This window comes from Podarcis tiliguerta (genome assembly GCF_965153285.1).
Source record: "Podarcis tiliguerta genome assembly, chromosome: 10".
In the NCBI taxonomy this organism is placed as follows: Eukaryota; Metazoa; Chordata; class Lepidosauria; order Squamata; family Lacertidae; genus Podarcis; species Podarcis tiliguerta.
The window spans coordinates 72,972,984-72,992,775 of record NC_139543.1 but is presented as its reverse complement, the minus strand read 5'-3'; the positions used below and the strand labels follow the sequence as shown (position 1 = coordinate 72,992,775).

At 54.7% G+C, this 19,792-nt stretch overlaps 1 protein-coding gene across 1 annotated transcript in view; it reads left to right on the top strand.

The window, feature by feature from the left end:
* Positions 1-485: 485 nt before the first annotated feature.
* The window catches only part of PRRT4 (proline rich transmembrane protein 4), a gene marked incomplete at its 5' end in the record, with an annotated part of 31,368 nt that continues 12,061 nt past the window's right edge, over positions 486-19,792 (top strand). The window contains 2 exons of the mRNA XM_083401903.1: positions 486-709; positions 18,438-19,177. Of these exons, the coding sequence (XP_083258029.1) occupies positions 486-709; positions 18,438-19,177 (964 nt within the window). The remainder of the gene's footprint in view (positions 710-18,437; positions 19,178-19,792) is intronic.

The window sequence follows — 19,792 nt, the reverse complement described above, 5'->3', positions numbered from 1 at the left end:
AGAATCATAGACTTGTCCAGGCTTGCGCCCCAGGGAAGTCACTTCAGTGCTGCTAACACAGCGGCTTGACTTCACCCCCGAGACAGACAAACGGCAACAAGAATCGTGGAGTTGGAAGGGACCCTGAAGGTCATCCAGCCCAGCCCCCTACAATGCAGGAATCTCAACAAAAGCATCCCTGGCAGATGGCCACCCAACCTCTGCTTAAAAACCTCATGTAGAACCTTGGATTTCTTCCTACTGAAATCCATTTTGTGAGCTTTGGTCCAATCATCTCCTCTGGAATCCTCACTCTGCCTTCTGCGGTAGCTCAGGTTGGTGGCCGCTGCTGCCATGGGCTGGTGGCCGTCTGCACATGCTCGGGCACCCTCTCTCCTTGAGTCCGAAGCCCTCTCCCCGGTCCTCGGGCCTGGGAGGACTGGGCTGCCCGGCGAGCCTGCGGCTGCGGCGAGGGCGGGGATGAGCGTCGGCGCGCGCGCCAGTGGATGCGCACGGAATCCGGAGTGGCTCCGCCAGGGAGGGGGCGGCCCGGGCGCTCGCCTGCCTCCTCCGCGCGCTGCTGCTGCTGCGCGCGTCCCTCCGACGGGCGGCAGAGAGGAGGAGCCGCGGCCGGCGCTGCTGCTGCTGCTCGTCGCCTCCGCCTCGTCGTGCGCGGCGCCAGCCGAGGAGCCGAGCCCGAGCCAGGCGGCTGCGGCAAGAGCGCGTCCAGGTGAGCGGCTCCGGCGCGGGGCAAGGAGCGGCCGGGGCCGGAGAGCCCCCCGACGGGCGGCCGCGGCGAGGCTGCGCTGCCAGCCAGAGGCGCCTTCCGTGGGGCGGGAGGAGGGCAGAGTTGGGTGCAGGCTGTGCCGGGGGCGGGCGAGGGGGGGGGGGGGGAGAGGAAGGCCGGCTTTGCTGCTGAAATGCAGAGTGGAGGGGGGGGGGCGCTGAGTTGCCCGCAAGCGCCCTCGCGGGAGGGGAGCGGGGCGCACATCCCTCCCTCCTCCTGCTGAAGGGCAGGAGCCCTCCAGGATCGGGGCCCTGGGTTGGGGACGGGGCTCTCCGTCGCCCGCCCCTCTCCTCGCCTGTCCGGGACCGTCCGCGGGGCAAGGCAGCCGACGGGGCGGACTGGCCGGGGCTGATGTGCGCTCTGTTTTTACGCGCCCGTTCTCTCTTTCTCTGGGTCAGCTGCGCTCCGCGGAAGATGCGCGCGGTTTGGTGCTGGGGGCCCTTTTCCCAAGAGGCCCTCTCGCTCTCTCCCCCTCCCGTGGCTTCATCTGCCAGTGCCGACCGTTCAGACGAGACGGTGCAAGGGCAGTTTGGATTCTGACTGGATTCGAGGCGGCCAGAGTAGCCTTAGCCTCCCCGCTAATGACTCTGGTTGCGTTCTGAGAAACGGGCACTGCTCTTCTCTTGCGTGCAGCTTGGCTGGCTGACTAGAGCCCTCTGGCTCACCGGTTCCGCAGGCGCCTTGCCCAGGGGTCTGGCCTGCTTTGGGGCAGTGGGGGCGCCCTCAGTTTCTCCCCCCCTCCTTTCCCGGCATGTAGGTTGCTTTTAGGTTCTGAGGTGCTCCTTCTCACCTCGCCTGGGTCTTAAGAGTTACTGCGAGGCATTAAGAATGGCCGGACTCTGCCTCGCCAGTCGAAGGCAGCGACGCTTCTGAATGCCAGTGGCTGGAAACCGCAGGAGGGGAGATTCGCTCCTCTTGGGCTCCGATCCTGCTTGCTGGTTTCCCACAGGCAGGCTGGAGGAGATGAGCCCTTGGCTCGACCCGGCAAGTTCTTCCCACGTTCTCCTTCTACACGCTGTGACAGAGAAGGAGGAGAGGAACGGAGTGGGCTTCAGATCGGCCGTAGGGGAGGGGGGCACCAGCTGTCCTCTGGGAGGAACAGGACAGCCTTTTCCATGGGGCAATTTGCACACCCGCAAGCTCACATAGGGCAGAGGGAGAGGCTGTAGCAGAGCAGCCCAGAGAGGGGCATTTAAAACGTGCAAAGATTCACTGGGGCCCAAAAACGCATCTGACAGCCACGTGGCAGGGAGGTCTCTCCATTCAGCCTGCAGGTAAGGAAGACAGCTCCCTCCCATCTCTGGGGCAGAGGGACTTGGGGGCTGGTTTCCTTCTTACTTGAGCCACCTGCCACCTTTCTGCCTGGGTGTTCAAAGCTCTTGCAGGCAATTTGGAATCTGCAGCTAGCCCTGAATACAGTCAGGGCCATTAACATGGATGGACTTAGTCATGCCCCTTGATTTTAATGGGTATACTCTGAGTAGGGCTTGGGGGCAGGTGCAACCCACAGTATTTGCACAGAGCTGGGGCCTGGGTCTCTTTGTGTGTGGCGGCTCCCAGTTTCTTTCCAGGCTCAACTATGACTGCTGCTCCTTGTTGACCTTGAAATCCCTCCCCAGCTGAGGAGGGGGAGACCAGAGGGGCCCCCAAAGGGTCCCTGGGGTCCATGTCATGTGCTTGTCCACATGGCACCAGGATCCTGTCTCTGGCGCTCCTGCCCTCTAAGGGGTGGCTGGAGGGACGAAGAAGGGCCTTCTCGGTGGTGGCACCGTGACTTTGCAACACTCTCATTGCTTAGGAACCTTTCCCCTCATTTCCCCAGGCTTCCCAGTCCTGCAAATGTGGCTTTTCTCCTGCTGCTTCATGCCGGAAGGTTGTGAATTTCCCCTTTGCAATTTAAACTGGTTGAAGGGAAAGGGCACGTGAGCAGATAATAACATATGGTACTAAAACACGGCAGGAAAGCAAAGTGCCATGGTCTCTTTCAGGGGGACTGGTAACCAGCCCTGCCCACTGCCTGCCCTCCCCATGGGCACCCAGGACAGGGAGAGGCATCTGCTTGCCCTGCCCGGTTGCCATGGGCGAGAGGGTGCTGGGATCACCAGCATGGCCCCCCAGGCAGGCTCTGAGGACAGAAGGCATTCTGCGCATGCCCCGAAGTGCTCTTGGTGCTCTGACTTCTCCTGGCCCTACTCAGGAGAAGAGTTTCACCGCCATTTGCCCAAAACCAAATCTGGAAGGTGGGCAGCTTTTCATAACTTCGGGACCCTGGAGCTGAAAGGAAGGTGCTTCTGGGCTCAGGTGGGCCCCTGTCCCCCCCACCCTCACGCGCCCTGCCTGGGGTGTTCAGTGAGAGCCACGTAAGATCTTACCGATAATCCTGCTGGATTAGGCCAATGGCTCATCCAGGCCAGCATTCTGTTCTCACAGGTGTCTGTGGGAAACCAGCAAGCACGAGAGTTTTCAGCTACTGGGATTCAGAAGCACAGCTGCCTCTGACTGTGGAGAGCAAAGTGTAGCCATCCCAGAATCGTAGAACGGGAAGGGACCGTGAGGGTCATCTGGTCCAACCCACTGCAAAGCAGGACTCTTTTGCCCAATGTGGAACTTGAACCCACAACCCTGAAGAGCTTCATGCCCTAGCAGCTGAGCTATGGGCAGGGGCGGAGCAAGGTGGAGGCGGTAGGAGGCGGACTGCCCCAGGTGTCATCGAGGGGGCTGACATTCGGCGCGTCACCCGCCCGCGACTCCCGCCTACCCCGATCCATCTGGCGGGAGCTGCGGCGTTCCCCCCCCCCTTCCGCCTTCATTTATACAGCCCCGCACTCCCGGGCTGGTGGAGGAGGCATGCAGGGAGAGGATGCGAAGGAGGCAGGCGAGCGAACAAGCAGAGGGGGGAGGGAACTCTGGAGCAAAAAGCTGAACAACTTTGGCAAACCCTGGAATCCCCCCAAAAAAGTTCAGCGAAAAGATTTCAATGTGGGGGGTGGGTGCCGAGAAGTTTTCTGCACCGGGTACCACCTGACCCTGCTACGCCACTGGCTATAAAGGTAAAGGGACCCCTGACCATTAGGTCCAGTCGCAAACGACTCTGGGGTTGCGGCGCTCATCTCGCTTTACTGGCCGAGGGAGCCGGCGTACAGTTTCTGGGTCATGTGGCCAGCAGGACTAAGCCTCTTCTGGCAAACCAGAGCAGTGCACAGAAACACCGTTTACCTTCCCGCCGGAGTGGTACCTATTTATCTACTTGCACTTTGTCATGCTTTCAAACTGCTAGGTTGGCAGGAGCTGGGACTGAGCAACAGGAACTCACCCCATCGCGGGGATTCGAACCGCCGACCTTCTGATCAGCAAGCCCTAGGCTCTGTGGGTTAACCCACAGTGCCACCCGCGTCCCTAGCTATAGGTGGCTATAGGTGAGCACAACAGCTAGCAGCTACCCAGAGCTCTCTCCTGCTCCATGAATTTGCTCAATCCTCTTTGAAACCCCCCCCTCCTCCTCCTCCTCCTGCTCCTGCTCACTTTCTGCCATGGTGACTGTTGTGGGTTGTGGGTGTGCAGAGCTGTCCATGCGCCTCTTGCCGGGGCTGTGTTGTTTGCCACCCACCCAGCCCCGTGACTCAGGCGGCTTGTTGTTGAGGGTTTGGCTGGGGCTGTTTTGCTGCAAGCTGCTTGGGGGGTGGGGAGTGTCTCTGTGCTTACCCTGGGATTTAGGAGCCTTGCTGTCCCTGGGGCCAAGGCCGGCTCCGAGAGCCAGATGCCTCTGCAGGTCTGCTCCTGTCTCTCATATTTCCGCCTCTCTCTCTGCAACCCTTCACCTCTTGCCTGGCCCCTCCGAAGAAGCAGAGGGTCCTGTCCCCCCCCCCACCCGACAAGCACAATGGGGAGTCAGGGCAGCCCACATGCGCTCTCCGTTCCACATGCACACATATGCACCTGGCAGAGGGCATGCATGTCATAAGAACATTAGGAGAGTTTCCTGGATCCGGCCGCATCTAGTCGAGCAAGAGAGGGGCTTCGGGTGCTGGCATTTGACTGCCCTCTGGGTGGCCCATCCTGGGTAAAAGGTAAAAAAGGTAAAGGACGCCTGGACAGTTAAGTCCAGTCAGAGGCAACTATGGGGTTGTGGCACTCATCTTGCTTTCAGGCCGAGGGAGCTGGCGTTTGTCCACAGGCAGCTTTCTGGGTCATGTGGCCAGCAGGACTAAACCGCTTCTGGTGTAACAGAACACTGTGGCGGAAACCAGAGCCCATGGAAATGCCGTTTACCTTCCCGCCGGAGCGGTACCTATTTATCTACTTGTGCTGGCATGCTTTCAAAGTGCTAGGTTGGCAGGAGCAGGGACAGAGCAATGGGAGCTCCCCCCGTTGTGTGGATTCGAACTGATTGGCAAGCCCAAGAGGCTCAGTGGTTTAGACCACAGCGCCACCCGTGTCCCATGCTGGGTGTACATTGCAGAGCAGTGAGGAATTCCTCTCTCCCGAGCCCCAGGTCGGTTCAATGAAATGGGACCGGAGGAAGCAGTTGCCTCAGACAGAGTCAGACCATCCTTATTTAATTTGTATGCTGCCCTTCGTCCAAAGAACCCAGGGCAGGTTCACAGAACGAAACTGCAACATACCTAATGAAAACCAGAACCAACCAATGCCCTCACCTCCCAAACTGGTCCATTGAGTTCTGGGTGACACTTCCATCAGCTCCTGACGGGGGCTCTCAGACAGGGGGCTTCCCTCAGCCCTGCCTGGTTTTGATAGGGAGTGAACTGGGGTTCTTCTGCGGGCAAATCAGAGGGGCCCTACCAGTCTGTGATTCTGTCCCAGGGCTCGGGGTGCCCCCTCTGAGCAGCACCCCCTCTCCCAGGACTCCTCCAGCCAGGGAAGGACACCTGCCTTGCATGCAGAATGCCCCAGGTTCAATTCCTGACATCTCTGGGTACGGCTGGAGGGACTCAGAACAGACCAGCTCCCACATTCCAAGCCTCACTCCAGAATGGGATTCCCTCGTCTCCTTTGTGAACGGCTCGCATGCAGCCCATCTGGGTGGAAATGGCCAGTTTTCCTGGCAAAACAGGGGGAGGGAGATGCCTCGTACCCAGTGCCGGATTTACGTATAAGCTAAATAAGCGCTAGCTTAGGGCCCCACTCTCTTGGGGGCCCGCAAAAAAATTAAAGGAAAAACAAACCGGATGTGCATTTCCAAAATAGAAGATAAAAAACAAATAAAATAAAACCTACATTGTGTTGTGTAGGCTCCTATGATGTAAGTCATGGCCCTCGCCTGCTAGCCTGCTCCCTAAAATATTCCTGGTTTGCTCCTTTCTAGACATAGCGTGCCTACATTCTGCATGGACTTTGCATTCTGCATGAACTTTTCAACAATTACTTTGATAAAATACATATTTTGTTATGTGCAAATGGCTTTAGATACCCATTGGGTCCATAAATGACCATATAGCATATATTCAACACAAAAAACCTGTGACAATTTGTTGTGGACAAAGGACAGCTGGACATATCAAGGGCCCCATGACCTTCAGGAGCTGAGGGCCTCATCAGACCTCAGTCCGGGCCTGCTTGCAACCGTGGTTATTTCACGGGTGGGGGGGCTGTTCCCTCAGCCACGCTGGCACCCTCCCCCGTCGATGCTGCCAGGCACGTGAAGTTTGTACTCGAGGCAGCAGACGGGCCCCGACTGGGTGCAAAACGTACAAGTCGCAGCCTATTTATTTATATATTGCATTTCACAGAAACGCATCTGTGCTCAAAGCTGTTCAGAAGCAGCCACCAGCTAGAGGCCTTTTTAAGCCTAGTTTGCGTATGGATGGACCAAATGCAGTTTCATTCCCTGATTTTTTTGCCTCTAAAGAGCCCAACGTGGCTTGCACAGTCCTCCCTGTTTTAGCATCACAAGAGCCCTGTGAGGTAGGCTGGGTTGAAAGAGGCAGTGACTGGCCCCCCAGCGAGCTTCATGGCTGAGGGGGATTTGAATCCTGGTCTCTCCCAGGTCCTAGTCTGACACTCTAACCACTCCACCACACTGCCTCTCTGGGGACGGCCATATTTTTCCTCATTTAGTCCCCACAACAACCCTGCGATGTAGGTTAGGCTGAGAGAGGCAGTGAGAGGCAGTGGCAGGGGGATTTGAACCTTGGCCTCTCCCAGGTCCTAGTCTGACACTCTAACCATTACGCCACACTTCCCTTTCCTCCACTCTTTCCATGCATGGCCTGCACTTTAAAGCTCTGTGTCCGAGCATCCCCTCTTTTTTTGCTCCAGAGCTTTCCCTGTGAAAACACACTCAGTCGGAGCAAACATCAGTCCGTGGAAACCCTGAATTGCTGTTTGCTCCAGTTGAGCACTAAAGAGTGGGGAGGGGGTTGTGGGAAAAGCTCTGGAGCAAAGACGAAAATGCTTTTAAGTGCAGACTTGTGCCTGGAAAGAGTGGGGCAAAAAGGTATGTGATGATAAGCCCTGGCTGTTTGGTTCCTGACGTCCTTTGATTTCTGTAGAGCTGCAACCATCCCTGGGCAGGTATAGCTGGCCTGAATCTCACGGAGTGTGGAGCTGTCCCAGTCCAGCAAAGCCACCATCATGGGCTAGACTCCCGTGGGATGCTGCGTCCTGCTAGTTCAGGGGTCAGCAAACTTTTTCAGCAGGGGGCCGGTCCACTGTCCCTCAGACCTTGTGGGGGGCCGGACTACATTTTGGGGGGAAAAATATGAATGAATTCCTATGCCCCACAAATAACTCAGAGATGCATTTTAAATAAAAGGACACATTCTACTCATGTAAAAACACGCTGATTCCTGGACCATCCATGGGCCAGATTTAGAAGCTGATTGGGCCAGATCTGGCCTTAGTTTGCCTACCCATGTGCTAGATGCTCGCAGGGTGCCCCAGCCGCCCCCACCATCAGCTCCCCAGCTGGTTCCTGAGCCTTTGGAGAGCAGAAGCCAGGAAGGAGGGGGCTTTTCTGTCCTGGCTGCTGGGCCCCTGCAATGCCAACCTGGTGGTGCATTGCATCACCTGGAAACAATGCCTTATGAGGATCGGCTAAGGGAGCTGGGCATGTTTAGCCTGGAGAAGAGGAGGTTAAGGGGTGATATGATAGCCATGTTCAAATATATAAAAGGATGTCACATAGAGGAGGGAGAAAGGTTGTTTTCTGCTGCTCCAGAGAAGCGGACACGGAGCAATGGATACAAACTACAAGAAAGAAGATTCCACCTCAACATTAGGAGGAACTTCCTGACAGTAAGAGCTGTTCGACAGTGGAATTTGCTGCCAAGGAGTGTGGTGGAGTCTCCTTCTTTGGAGGTCTTTAAGCAGAGGCTTGACAACCATATGTCAGGAGTGCTCTGATGGTGTTTCCTGCTTGGCAGGGGGTTGGACTCGATGACCCTTGTGGTCTCTTCCAACTCTATGATTCTATGATTCTATTCTATGATTCTATGCAGCGGAGGCAAACCTGCTGTCCCATTCTACAATAGCTTTGTAAAGAAGCATTTTGATTTCCCTGCGAATGTCCAGGTCCTCAAACACTCTGCACTTCAATCGGGAGAAAGCCACACTCGCAGAGCTCAGGACCCTTGCGGGAAGACAGACGAACTAATGCCAGTGTACTGGATGAAGCAAAGATCACCAGTGTGGAAGCCATGATTCTTCAACGTCAACTTCGTTGGACTGGTCATGTTGGGCAGATGCCTGATGATCGTCTTCCAAAGCAACTACTCTATTCCAAACTTAAAAATGGAAAGCATAATGCTGGTGGTCAACAAAAGAGGTTTAAAAACTCTCTCAAGGCAAATCTAAAAAAATGTAGTATAAACACCAAAAAATGTAGTATAAACACCAACAATTGGGAAACACTGGCCTGTGAGTGCTCCAGTTGGAGAACAGCCTTGACCAAAGGTGTCATGGGCTTTGAAGACACTCGAACTCAGGACGCAAGGGAGAAACGTGCTAAGAGGAAGGCAGGCTTGGCAAACTCTCACCACGATCAACTCCTGCCCGGAAACCCGGAAACTGTGGAAGGACATGTGGATCCAGAATTGGCCTCCAAGGTCACTTACGGACTTACTGCTAAAACTGTGTTTATGGAAGACAATCCTCCTTGGCTAGGAGGGATCGCAGCAGCAGCAGCAGCAGCAGCAGCAGCAGAAGAAGAAGAAGAAGAAGAAGAAGAAGCAGCAGCAGCCGTCCCGTTCTGGCAGCCCTCTGCGCCTCAAAGGTGTGGCTGGCAGGGGACTTGGGGTGCTCCAGGGAGAAGCCTTTCTGCCCTCCCCCTGGGTCAGCCATAGGTCATGGGCTCAGGCAAAGAATCCTGACTTCCCGGCTTCTCTGCATGCCAGAGATAAGAGGAGCCCTGCAGAGATCTACAAAGATCTGAAAGGGGCGTTGGCTCCCCCCCCCCTTTGCCTCTCAGCGCCTCCCAGCTTCTAATGGGCACTGTGTCAATCCCAGAAGCAGAGAATCCTCAAGTTGGGAGGGAACCCAAATGCCATCTAGTCCACCCACCCCGCAATACGAGTTTTCTAAGCATGGAGAAGAGTGCAAATGTTTAGTGAGCCTTTAAAGGGCTACTGATTGTGGATCATTTCTTCTAAAACACTTTGTGACCCACCTGTCAATCATTTGGGGTGCAAGGATGGGGTGCAATGTGTAACCCTGCTAGCAAGACACCCCCCCTTGCTTTTGGCCATAAGAACATGAGACGAGCCTCCTGGATGAGGCCCATGGCCCCTCGACTCCAACAACCCCACCGCGCTCCTTTTAAAATAATAATAATAATTTTTATTTGGTTTTACAAATATAAAATAATAGTAATACAACAACACATATCCACAATTAAAAGATTCCTCCGAATCTCTGGACTTCCCCTCCACGGGTTCTGTTCTTAAACCTTTCCTACTGCATCTTTTTCTGTAATCCATTTTCATATACGGTGGACGCTCCGGTTGCAAATGTGATCCATGCGGGATGCACGTTAGCAACCTGCAGCGGCACGTCTGCGCACTCGCGGGTTGCAATTCTGTGCTTCTGCACATGTGCAAAGCGCAATTTAGCACTTCTGCACATGCGTGACCTCCGAAACCCGGAAGTAACCCATTCCGGTACTTCCAGGTTTCGGAGTGTCCGTAACCTGATAAAACGCAACCTGAAGCGTCTGTAACCCGAGGCATGACTGTAATTTTCTTTCAACGTACAGCGTGCCGAAAATTTCAAATCAGTTTTCCATAAACTTTCCTAAGATGGAAGTTGGATATTCTGCCTCCATGGCCAGCCTAATGGGACCTGCAAGCTGGACTCCAGCACAACAGGCAGCCCTCTCCCCTCCTGCGCTTGCCAGCAGCTGGCACTCAGAAGCAGGGGCTGCCCTCTCCTCCTCCTCCTCCATGGTCTCATCCTCTTTTAAAGCCACCCATGTCAGTGGCCATCCCTGTCTGCTGTGGCAGGGAGTTCCACAGCTCAACTATGCCCTGTGTAAAGAAGGACTTCCTATTATCTGTCCCGAATCTCCCAATATGCAGCTTCGTTGCACGCTTAGAAGTCCTGGTCTTGGATAAAAACTTTCCTCTCCCCACTTTCTCTGCACCAGGCATCACTTTATAAGTTTTTACCATGTCGCCTCTTCCTCACATTTTCTCTAAATTAAGAAGTCCCAAGCACTGCAGCCTTTCTTCCTTGGGAAGTCACGGCCCCTGATCAGGGCCAGATCTGATGTGGCCCTCAGCTCCTGAAGGTCATGGGGCCCTTGATATGTCCAGCTGTCCTTTGTCCACAACAAATTGTCACTGGTTTTTGTGTTGAATAGATGCTAGATGGTCATTGATGGACCTAATACAGTGGTAAAAGGTAAAGGTACCCCTGCCCATACGGGCCAGTCTTGACAGACTCTAGGGTGCGCCCATCTCACTTAAGAGGCCGGGGGCCAGCGCTGTCCGGAGACACTTCCGGGTCACGTGGCCAGCATGACATCGCTGCTCTGGCGAGCCAGAGCCGCACACACGGAAATGCCGTTTACCTTCCCACTAGTAAGGTCGCTATTTATCTACTTGCACTTTGACGTGCTTTCGAACTGCTAGGCTGGCAGGCGCTGGGACCGAGCAACGGGAGCGCACCCTGCCGCGGGGATTCGAATCGCCGATCTTTCGATCGGCAAGCCCTAGGCGCTGAGGCTTTTACCCACAGCACCACCTGCGTCCCAATACAGTGGTACCTCGGGTTAAGTACTTAATTCATTCTGGAGGTCTATTCTTAACCTGAATCTGTTCTTAACCTGAAGCACCCCTTTAGCTGCCGTGCCGCCACTGCATGATTTCTGTTCTCATCCTGAAGCAAAGTTCTTAACCCGAGGTAATATTTCTGGGTTAGCGGAGTCTGTAACCTGAAGTGTCTGTAACCTGAGGTACCACTGTAGATATCTCAAGCCATTTGCCCATGTTGCCATGCACCCAGTCCATGCAGAATGTAGGCACCCTATATATAGAAAGGAGCAAACCAGGGATATTTTAGGGAGCAGGCGAGGCCCATGACTTACATCGCAGGAGCCTGCACAACACAAAACATGGCTGCTGTATGTAGGTTTTATTTTATTTGTTTTTTATCTTATATTTTGGAAATGTACATCCAGTTTTTTCCTTTTAAATTTTTTGGGGGCCCCCAAGAGAGAGGGGCCCTAAGCTAGAGCTTGTTTAGCTTACAGGTAAATCTAGCACTTAAATCAGCATCTTAAAAAGCAGAGACAAAGCTGAGACATCACCTTGCCACCAAAGATCCATATAGTAAAAGCTATGGTTTTCCCAGTAGTGATGTATGGAAGTGAGAGCTGGACCATAAAGAAGGCTGATCGCCGAAGAATGGATGCTTTTGAATTATAGTGCTGGAGGAGACTCCTGAGAGTCCCATGGACTGCAAGAAGATCAAACCTCTCCATTCTGAAGGAAATCAGCCCTGAGTGCTCACTGGAAGGACAGATCCTGAAGCTGAGGCTCCAAGACTTTGGCCACCTCAGGAGAAGAGAAGACTCCCTGGTAAAGACCCTGATGTTGGGAAAGATGGAGGGCACAAGGAGAAGGGGACAACAGAGGACGAGATGGTGGGACAGTGTTCTCGATGCTACCAACATGAGTTTGACCAAACTGCGGGAGGCAGTGGAAGAGAGGAGGGCCTGGCCTGCTCTGGTCCAGGGGTCACAACGAGTCGGACACGACTAAACGACTAAACGACTAAACAACAACAACAAATCCCGCACTGGCCCCTGATCATTCTTGGCCCCCTCTTGCACCCATGTGTGCTCCCGTACCCATAGCTCTGGGCTCATTCAGGCACCCGAGCCAAAAGCGCTGGGTTGCTATCTGGGTGCTGGCTGATGGCGCGTCAAACGGGGGCTGCAGAATGGGTGCTGTTGATTGGGAAGGGCGGGTCCTTGCAGTGCTTGCCAGACTCAGCACCGCAGCAGCCGTGTGTGTCCTCCTCCTCCCCAGCCCCCACCACGGCACGTCCAGACTGTGTCGTCCGCGTGAGGCCTCCACCCGCTCCGCAAGGAACTGCTGCGCTCGGCAGAGGACTGTCAGCCCGATTGACGTCCTGCTTCTACACCTGTCGGCCGACCGGCCCCCTCGGGGAAGGGTGCTGTCGAGGTGCCAGCCTGCATTCGCCCCTGTCTCTTCACATCCCTGCCGAGCCGGTTTCAGGGAGGGCGTCTCGACTGCACTGATGCGACACTGCGGAAAGAGAGCTTGCCAGGGCACAAGTGCCCAGGGCTGAACTCTGCCGCGCTTCTTCAAAGAGGCAAGGATGGGCAGGTCAGCTGGCAGGAGAATACCCCAAAGAGCCTCAGAAGAGGCTGCTGGATCAGGCCATTGCCCCATCTAGTCCAGCATTCTGTTCTCACGGCAGTTAAAAAGACACTCCTGAAGGAGCGTCCCCATCCCCGTCGTTCAGCCCGGACACTGAGGTCCAGTGCTGAGGGCCTTCTGGAGGTTCCCTCATTGTGAGAAGTGAAGTTACAGTGAGTCAGGCAGAGGGCCTTCTCAGTGATGGCACCCGTCCTGTGGAACGCCCTCCCAGCAGATGCCAAGGAGCTAAAAAAACCTACAGTCATACCTGTAGTTGCGTTAGGTTCATGCTGCAGATTTTCGGGTTGCAAACCCGGCAAACCCAGAAGTGTATACTTCTGCCACGTGTGCATACACATAAGTGTTCTGTGCGCTTCACGCATGCGCAGGAGCACTCTATTGTGTCATGCGCATGTGCAGAAGTGGCATTCTATTTACGGACTTTTCGGGGTGCAAATGGTACCCCGGAACAGTTCACGTCCATAGGTAAAGGGACCCCTGACCATTAGGTCCAATCGCAGATATCTCTGGGGTTGTGGCGCTCATCTTGCTTTACTGGCTGAGGGAGCCGGCGTCCAGCTTCCGGGTCATGTGGCCAGGAGGACTAAGCCGCTTCTGGCGAACCAGAGCAGCACACAGAAATGCCGTTTACCTTCCTGCCGGAGCGGTACCTATTTATCTACTTGCACTTTGACGTGCTTTCAAACTGGGACAGTAACCGAGCAAGGGGAGATCACCCCGTCGCAGGGATTCGAACTGCCGACCTTCCGATCGGCAAGTCCTAGGCTCTGTGGTTTAACCCACAGCGCCACTTGCGTCCCTATAAGCAGAGGTACCACTGTATATAACTTTTAGAAGACATCTGAAGGCAGCCCTGTGTCGGAAAGTGTTTAATGTCTGGTGTTTTATTATGTTTAGATATATGCTGCAAGCCACCCAGGGTGGCTAGGGAAACCCAGCCAGATAGGCAGGGTGTTGTTGCTGCTGCTGCTGCCGTTGTTGTTGGAAATCCGCAAACAGGATTCCAGGCCAAGAACCCTGTCCCCTCCTGTGGCAGTGGAAGACCTTGGGGTTTCAAACTGGCTGCGCTCCCTTAAGTCCACCTCTTTGTGGCTTCCAGCAACTGGCACTCAGAAGCCTCACTGCCTCTGACCACAGAGGCAGAGCAGAGCCATGGTGCCTGGGAGCCATCAATCGCCCTCTCCTCCTCCCCCTCCTCTTGCCACCTTTGGGAGCAAGTTTCCTACAAAGGCATGGCTTCTTCAATAAGAGGTTTAAAGCTCTACATCCACTTGCTCTTTCTTTTTTGCAAAAACCCAGCTCTTTAAAGCAGAATCGCAATATATATATATATATATGGCAATTTGGTTTGCCCATGGATTGCCATTTGTTCCGATTCTGCTTTAAAGAGCAGGTTTCTGCAGGGAAGGCTCCAGAGAAAAGAAAGAGCACAGGAAGGTAAGTGGGGATAAGTCCATAGCTGAGGAGCGTTCAGGACTATTGCTCAGGCTTTCAGGATTTTTAAACCCCAAGTTCCCCTGGGGAAGAGGCAGAGCAGGCGGCTCACTCTTCCTCCTCCAGTTAAGGCGGGGGTTGTGTGCTCGCCTGAAACCCAGGAGAGTCGCTGCCAGTCTGAGCAGGCAATACTGAACTAGATGGACCACTGGTCTGGGTTTTCCGGAGAGAAGCGAGGCAGTTTGGCCGGCCTCAGAGGAGCAGCCTGTGCAAGACGGGGCGAGACTTGGTGACTTTGCCTTGTCTTCCTGCTTCCCTCCCAGCGCACTCCAACCGCCAGCTCAGCTCAGCCTGGGTGACAGTGACGACCCGCCACACTCCTGTTCTCGCCGGAGAGTGGCAGGAGGGTAGTTTCTTCTTGGCTGCGTGTGCTGTGCGCTCGTGCATGATCCCGTCTCGCTGGAGGGAGCGCTCCTCACGTCCTTGCTCCAACTGGGACTCTGGAGCGGAAACCGTCACCTCCCGCGTCTCCTCGTCCTCTTGTCACATCGATTGCACGGGACGCTTCTCCCCGACTGAGCTCGGAGGGAGCTGGGCGCCTGACGGGATCCGCTTTCTAACTTGGTCACCAGGCTGTGTGGTGATGGGGGGTGGGGGTGCCGGACAACCTGCCCCAGAAGCAAATGACACAACTCTGGCTTGTTGGAAACAGAAAGCTGCCTTCTTACTCTGAGTTAGAGCAATGGAGCTCACCATTCGCTAGGCCAGGGGTTCCCAAAGAGATGGGCTTCCCTGGGAGGGGTTGGCAAGGGGGGTGTGTGGGTGCTGAGGACCACCCAGCTTCATAAAGAAAGCGTACAGGACCTGCAGCCTTGTTTGTGATTGGCATCACACTCCAACCAACTGAGCTATCCAGGATGTTCCGACCACTTTGCCCATTGAATTAGGGCGAGATGTTTCAGGGCCAACTCTCTGGGGAGCATCACAACAACAACAATTATTTATTATTTATACCCCGCCCATCTGGCTGGGCTTCCCCAGCCACTCTGGGCGGCTTCCAACAAAATATTAAAATACAGTAATGCATCAAAGCTGAGGCTCCAAGACCTTGGCCACCTCATGAGAAGAGAAGACTCCCTGGAAAAGACCCTGATGCTGGGAAAGATGGAGGGCACAAGGAGAAGGGGACGACAGAGGACGAGATGGTGCAACAGTGTTCTCGAAGCTACCAGCATGAGTTTGACCAAACTGCGGGAGGCAGTGGAAGACAGGAGGGCCTGGCGTGCTCTGGCCCAGTGGGTCACGAAGAGGCGGACACAGCTAAACAACTAAACAACAACAATGCATCAAACATTAAAAGCTTCCCTAAACAGGGCTGCCTTCAGATGTCTTCTAAAAGTGTGGTAGTTGTTGTTCTCTTTGACATCTGGTGGGAGGGCGTTCCACAGGGCGGGCGCCACCACTGAGAAGGCCCTCTACCTGGTTCCCTGTAACCTCACTTCTCTCAGGGAGGGAACCGCCAGAAGACCCTCGGAGCTGGATCTCTGTGTCCGGGCTGAACAATGGGGATGGAGACACTCCTTCAGATATATAGGACCGAGGCTATTTAGGGCTTTAAAGGTCAGCACCAACACTTTGAGTTGTGCCCGGAAACATACTGGGAGCCAATGTAGGATGACCTCTTGACTCTCCATCTGGGATTTGTGAGCTGTGATCTCAGCATCGCAGGGGGGGTGTTGACTAGATAACACCCAGGGGTCCCTTCTATGATTCTATGGCCTGTGAGGAATGAATGCACGGGGGGGGGGGGGGGTTGATACCGTGTGTCCCTCTAGGACAGGGTTTGCCAAACCCAAGCCTCCTGCTGTTTTTCAGACTACAACTTCCACCATCTCTAGCTAGCAGGACCAGGCGCCGGGGTGACGGGAAGTCCAAAAGCAGCAGAGACCCAAGTTTTGGAAACCCTGATCCAGGAGAAAAGCCCAGAAAGTCGGGGATTCTTCCTGCTGCCCTCATGTGCATATCTCTGTGACAAGAGATGGCAGAGCTGCAGTTCCCGAAAGGGGAGCCATAGCCCCACCCCATAGGGAATTCTGCCCGAAATTTTCCATGTTTACTGAGGGTCAAGGAGTCCTTTTCTGCAATAGCTCGGGGCACCTAATGACCCTGTTTGTTTATTGCTTGCTCTTATCTCCCCATAACCCTCCCCTTAATTGCAGGCAAGTCTAGTCTGACCTCCCTCCAGATTCCGCTAGACTCGCTTTGCTTGCTAGGGATTATCTGGTCCAAGGACTGGGGGCGAAGGGGGGCGGAGGTGGGGGGTTTGCTTTTCTCTCTGCCTGTGGCCTCCGAGGGTGGCTGGGAGGGCAAATGGGGGAGCTGGCCAGGCGTGGGCATGGGAAACCCCCATATCATGCCGTAGAAACAGCCAACGAGAGCGCAGGTGGGGAGGTGATAAGGATCAGACCAGACTCCAGGGTCAGGGAGAGGGAGCTGTGGTGCTCTAGAGCAGGGGTCAGCAAACTTTTTCAGCAGGGGGCTGGTCAACTGTCCCTCAGACCCTGTGGTGGGCTGGATTATATTTAGAAAAAAGTAGAAAAAATTCCTCTGCCCCAAAATAACACAGAGATGGATTTTAAATAAAAGGACACATTCAACTCATGCTAAAACAAGCTGATTCCTGGACCGTCTGTGGGCCGGATTGAGAAGGCGATTGGGCAGGATCTGGCCCCCAGCCTTAGTTTCCCTACCCCTGCTCTAGAGAGATTCCCCCTCCCGACTCTCCCCAGGAAGGATCACCTGGAGCCTTACCCAAACACCTTTAGGCACCTGGTGAAAACCTTCATCTCCAACCAGGCTGCCGGCTGATGGACGTCTGATGCCCTTTTAAATGTGCTGGGCGTGTATGGGGGACTCTCGGTTTGCTTTTGCTTTTATTTCTATTATGAATTTTACGATTTAGGGAAGTCTTTAATGTTTGACGTTTTATCGTGTTTTTCATACAGTGGTACCTTGGTTTAAGAACAGTCCTGTTTATGAACAATTCTGTTTACGAGCTCCGCAAAACTGGAAGTAGTGTCCCGGTTTGAGAACTTTACCTCGGTCTAAGAACAGAATCCGAATGGTGGAAGGGCACTGGTGGCGGGAGGCATCATTAGGGAAAGTGCATCTCGGTTTAAGAACAGTTTTGGTTCAAGAACGGACTTCTGGAATGGATTGAGTTCATAAACCCAGGTACCAATGTACAGTGGTACCTTGGGTTACATACGCTTCAGGTTACAGACTTCACTAACCCAGAAATAGTACTTCAGGTTAAGAACTTTGCTTCAGGATGAGAACAGAAATCATGCGGCAGCAGTGCAGCAGCAGCGGGAGGCCCCATTAGCTAAAGTGGTGCTTCAGGTTAAGAACAGTTTCAGGTTAAGAACAGACCTCTAGAACAAATTAAGTACTTAACCCGAGGTACTACTGTATTCTGTTGGGAGCTACCCAGAGTGGCTGGGGAAGCCCAGCCAGGTGGGCGGGGTATAAATACTATTATTATTATTATTAATATTAAATGATTTTATGTTGCAAACCACCCTGGAGCCTATGGATGGAGGGTAGTATTCAAAATTAATTAATTAATCAATCATCATCGCGAAGCCCTGCAGCACCTTCCCCCCCATCCCCCGCTCGCCTTGGCACCCGGGGCAAGCGAACTGCTTGCCAGTGGTGGACTTTGGGGTTTCAGATTTCAGCAGTGCCCTGCACGATGCCTCCCGCAATGATTGCTTTGCCCTCTTAACTTGGTGCCTAGAGTGGGCAAAGCGGTTGCTGTCCCCTAACCATAGCTGTCGACATTTTCCTTCTTTAAAGGGAAATTCCCTTATTCCGATTCCTTGCAAGAAAAGGGAAAAGTTGACAGCTATGCCCCTAACCCCGCCTCTGTGACCAGTAGCGTAGCAAGGCCAGGTGGTACCCGGTGTGGAAAATTTCTTGTCTCCCCCATAATACACATTGAAATTTTTGGGGTTTTTTTGCCTGCAAAAATGGTTTGATTTTATTTCATATTTTTGGGAGGGGAACCGGAGTTGTTGAGCTTTTTTTGCAGGGATCATGCACCTTGCGATGAGGAGTCTGCCGGCCACCCTACAGCTGAGGGGGGGGGGACCTTTTGGCAGCCAAAGCCTTTTGCGCGCACACCAAAGCCACAGTGTCTCTCCCAGACCTCAAAGGTGATAACACCCAGGGCAAACCGCACCCACCTTCCTCCACCCCGTCTGTGGCTGCCCACTGTGATGCCAGCCTCATTGGCCCATCAGCCAGATCCTGCCCCCTCTTTCCCTCCCTCTCCCCGTCCTTCTGATCTTCTTTCTCTCCTCTCTGTTCTCCAGGTTCCACCTGCAAGAGGCCGGCAGACAGAGCCAGCGACGACGGAGGCCAATGTGGAGGTTCCTGCTCCTCCTCTGCCTGCCCCCTCTGGGCTCCGGGACGCCTCCCGGCCCCCGCCAGCTGGCGGGGCTCAGCGACAACAACTCCAGCCATGGGCTCCAGGCCCCCGGCACGTCCCCCACCCCCCCACCGGTGACCCCCACCCTGCTGCCCACCCACAGCGAAGCCCCTGGTCTGTCCCTGAACCTGGGGCTCAACTTCAAGATCAAGGTGCGAGGCAAGGGCCGGGCGGGCGAGGGGCCGGCCAGCACAAAGCCCCCCGCCCACCCAGCAGCCCCCACCCACTCCCAGGCGCCGGGCGCCAGTCGCTTCTGGGAAGAGGCCCCGGGGGGCTCCGGGTGGCAGGCTAGCATCCCTGCTGAGGAGCTCCCCCCTGGGCCTGGGGGGTGGGCCTGGGGTGGCCCCCCGGCACCCGCTGACCCCAACCTCCCGGGCCCCGGACCCACCCCTCAGCACCCGCTGACGCTCTGGCCCAGGCTGACGGAGAAGGCCTTGGCTGCCCCCGTGGGCGAAGACAGCAAGGAGCTTGAATTCAAGATCGACATTGACCTGACGGCCGGGCTGGGCAAGGAGGGAGGCCTGGCGCCCAACAGCAGCAGCGGTGGCACTGCCAGGCGGTACCCGCTGCTCCCTGGGCTCCGGGTGGGGATCTCGGAGATTGCCAGCAAACTGGGGGGACCGGGTGAGTATCTGTTGCAAGGGGAGGGAGGGAGGCCAACATTAGGGGGCGCTGGAGCCCATGACTAGAAAGAGGTGCCTCCTCCTAGCTTTGCCCCATCTTCCGCCTTCCTGCTGAGTTCCTCCAGAGTTGAACTGTGGAACTCCCCGCTGCAGTGACATCCAACCCATTTGGAAGGCTTTTTAAGAGGGTTGGAGAAATTCATGGGGGGAAAGAGGGTTGCAATAGCTCTGCTCTGCTTCTCGGTCACTCAGAGCTGGAGAGAGTTGCTGCTCCGCTCAGATCCCTCTTGCGGGTTCCCCATTGGGAAATCTGGCCAGCCGCTGGGAGAGCAGGTCTCTGGACTAGGTGGGCCCTTGGCCTCATCCTGCAGGCTCTTCTCATGGGTGGCTGGTGCCCCTTGGGAGGGAATATTAGTAACAAGTATATTTCACAATTTATAAACAGGAAATTTATGATTAATAATAATAATAAATTTTTATTTATACCCCTCCCTTCCCGGTTCAGAAACCAGGCTCAGGGCGGCTAACAACAAATTTAAAACAATTGATGCAACAAAAAACAGCATAAGATACAGTATAAAACATGAATAACAATAAATTCAGAATTCAAAAATCA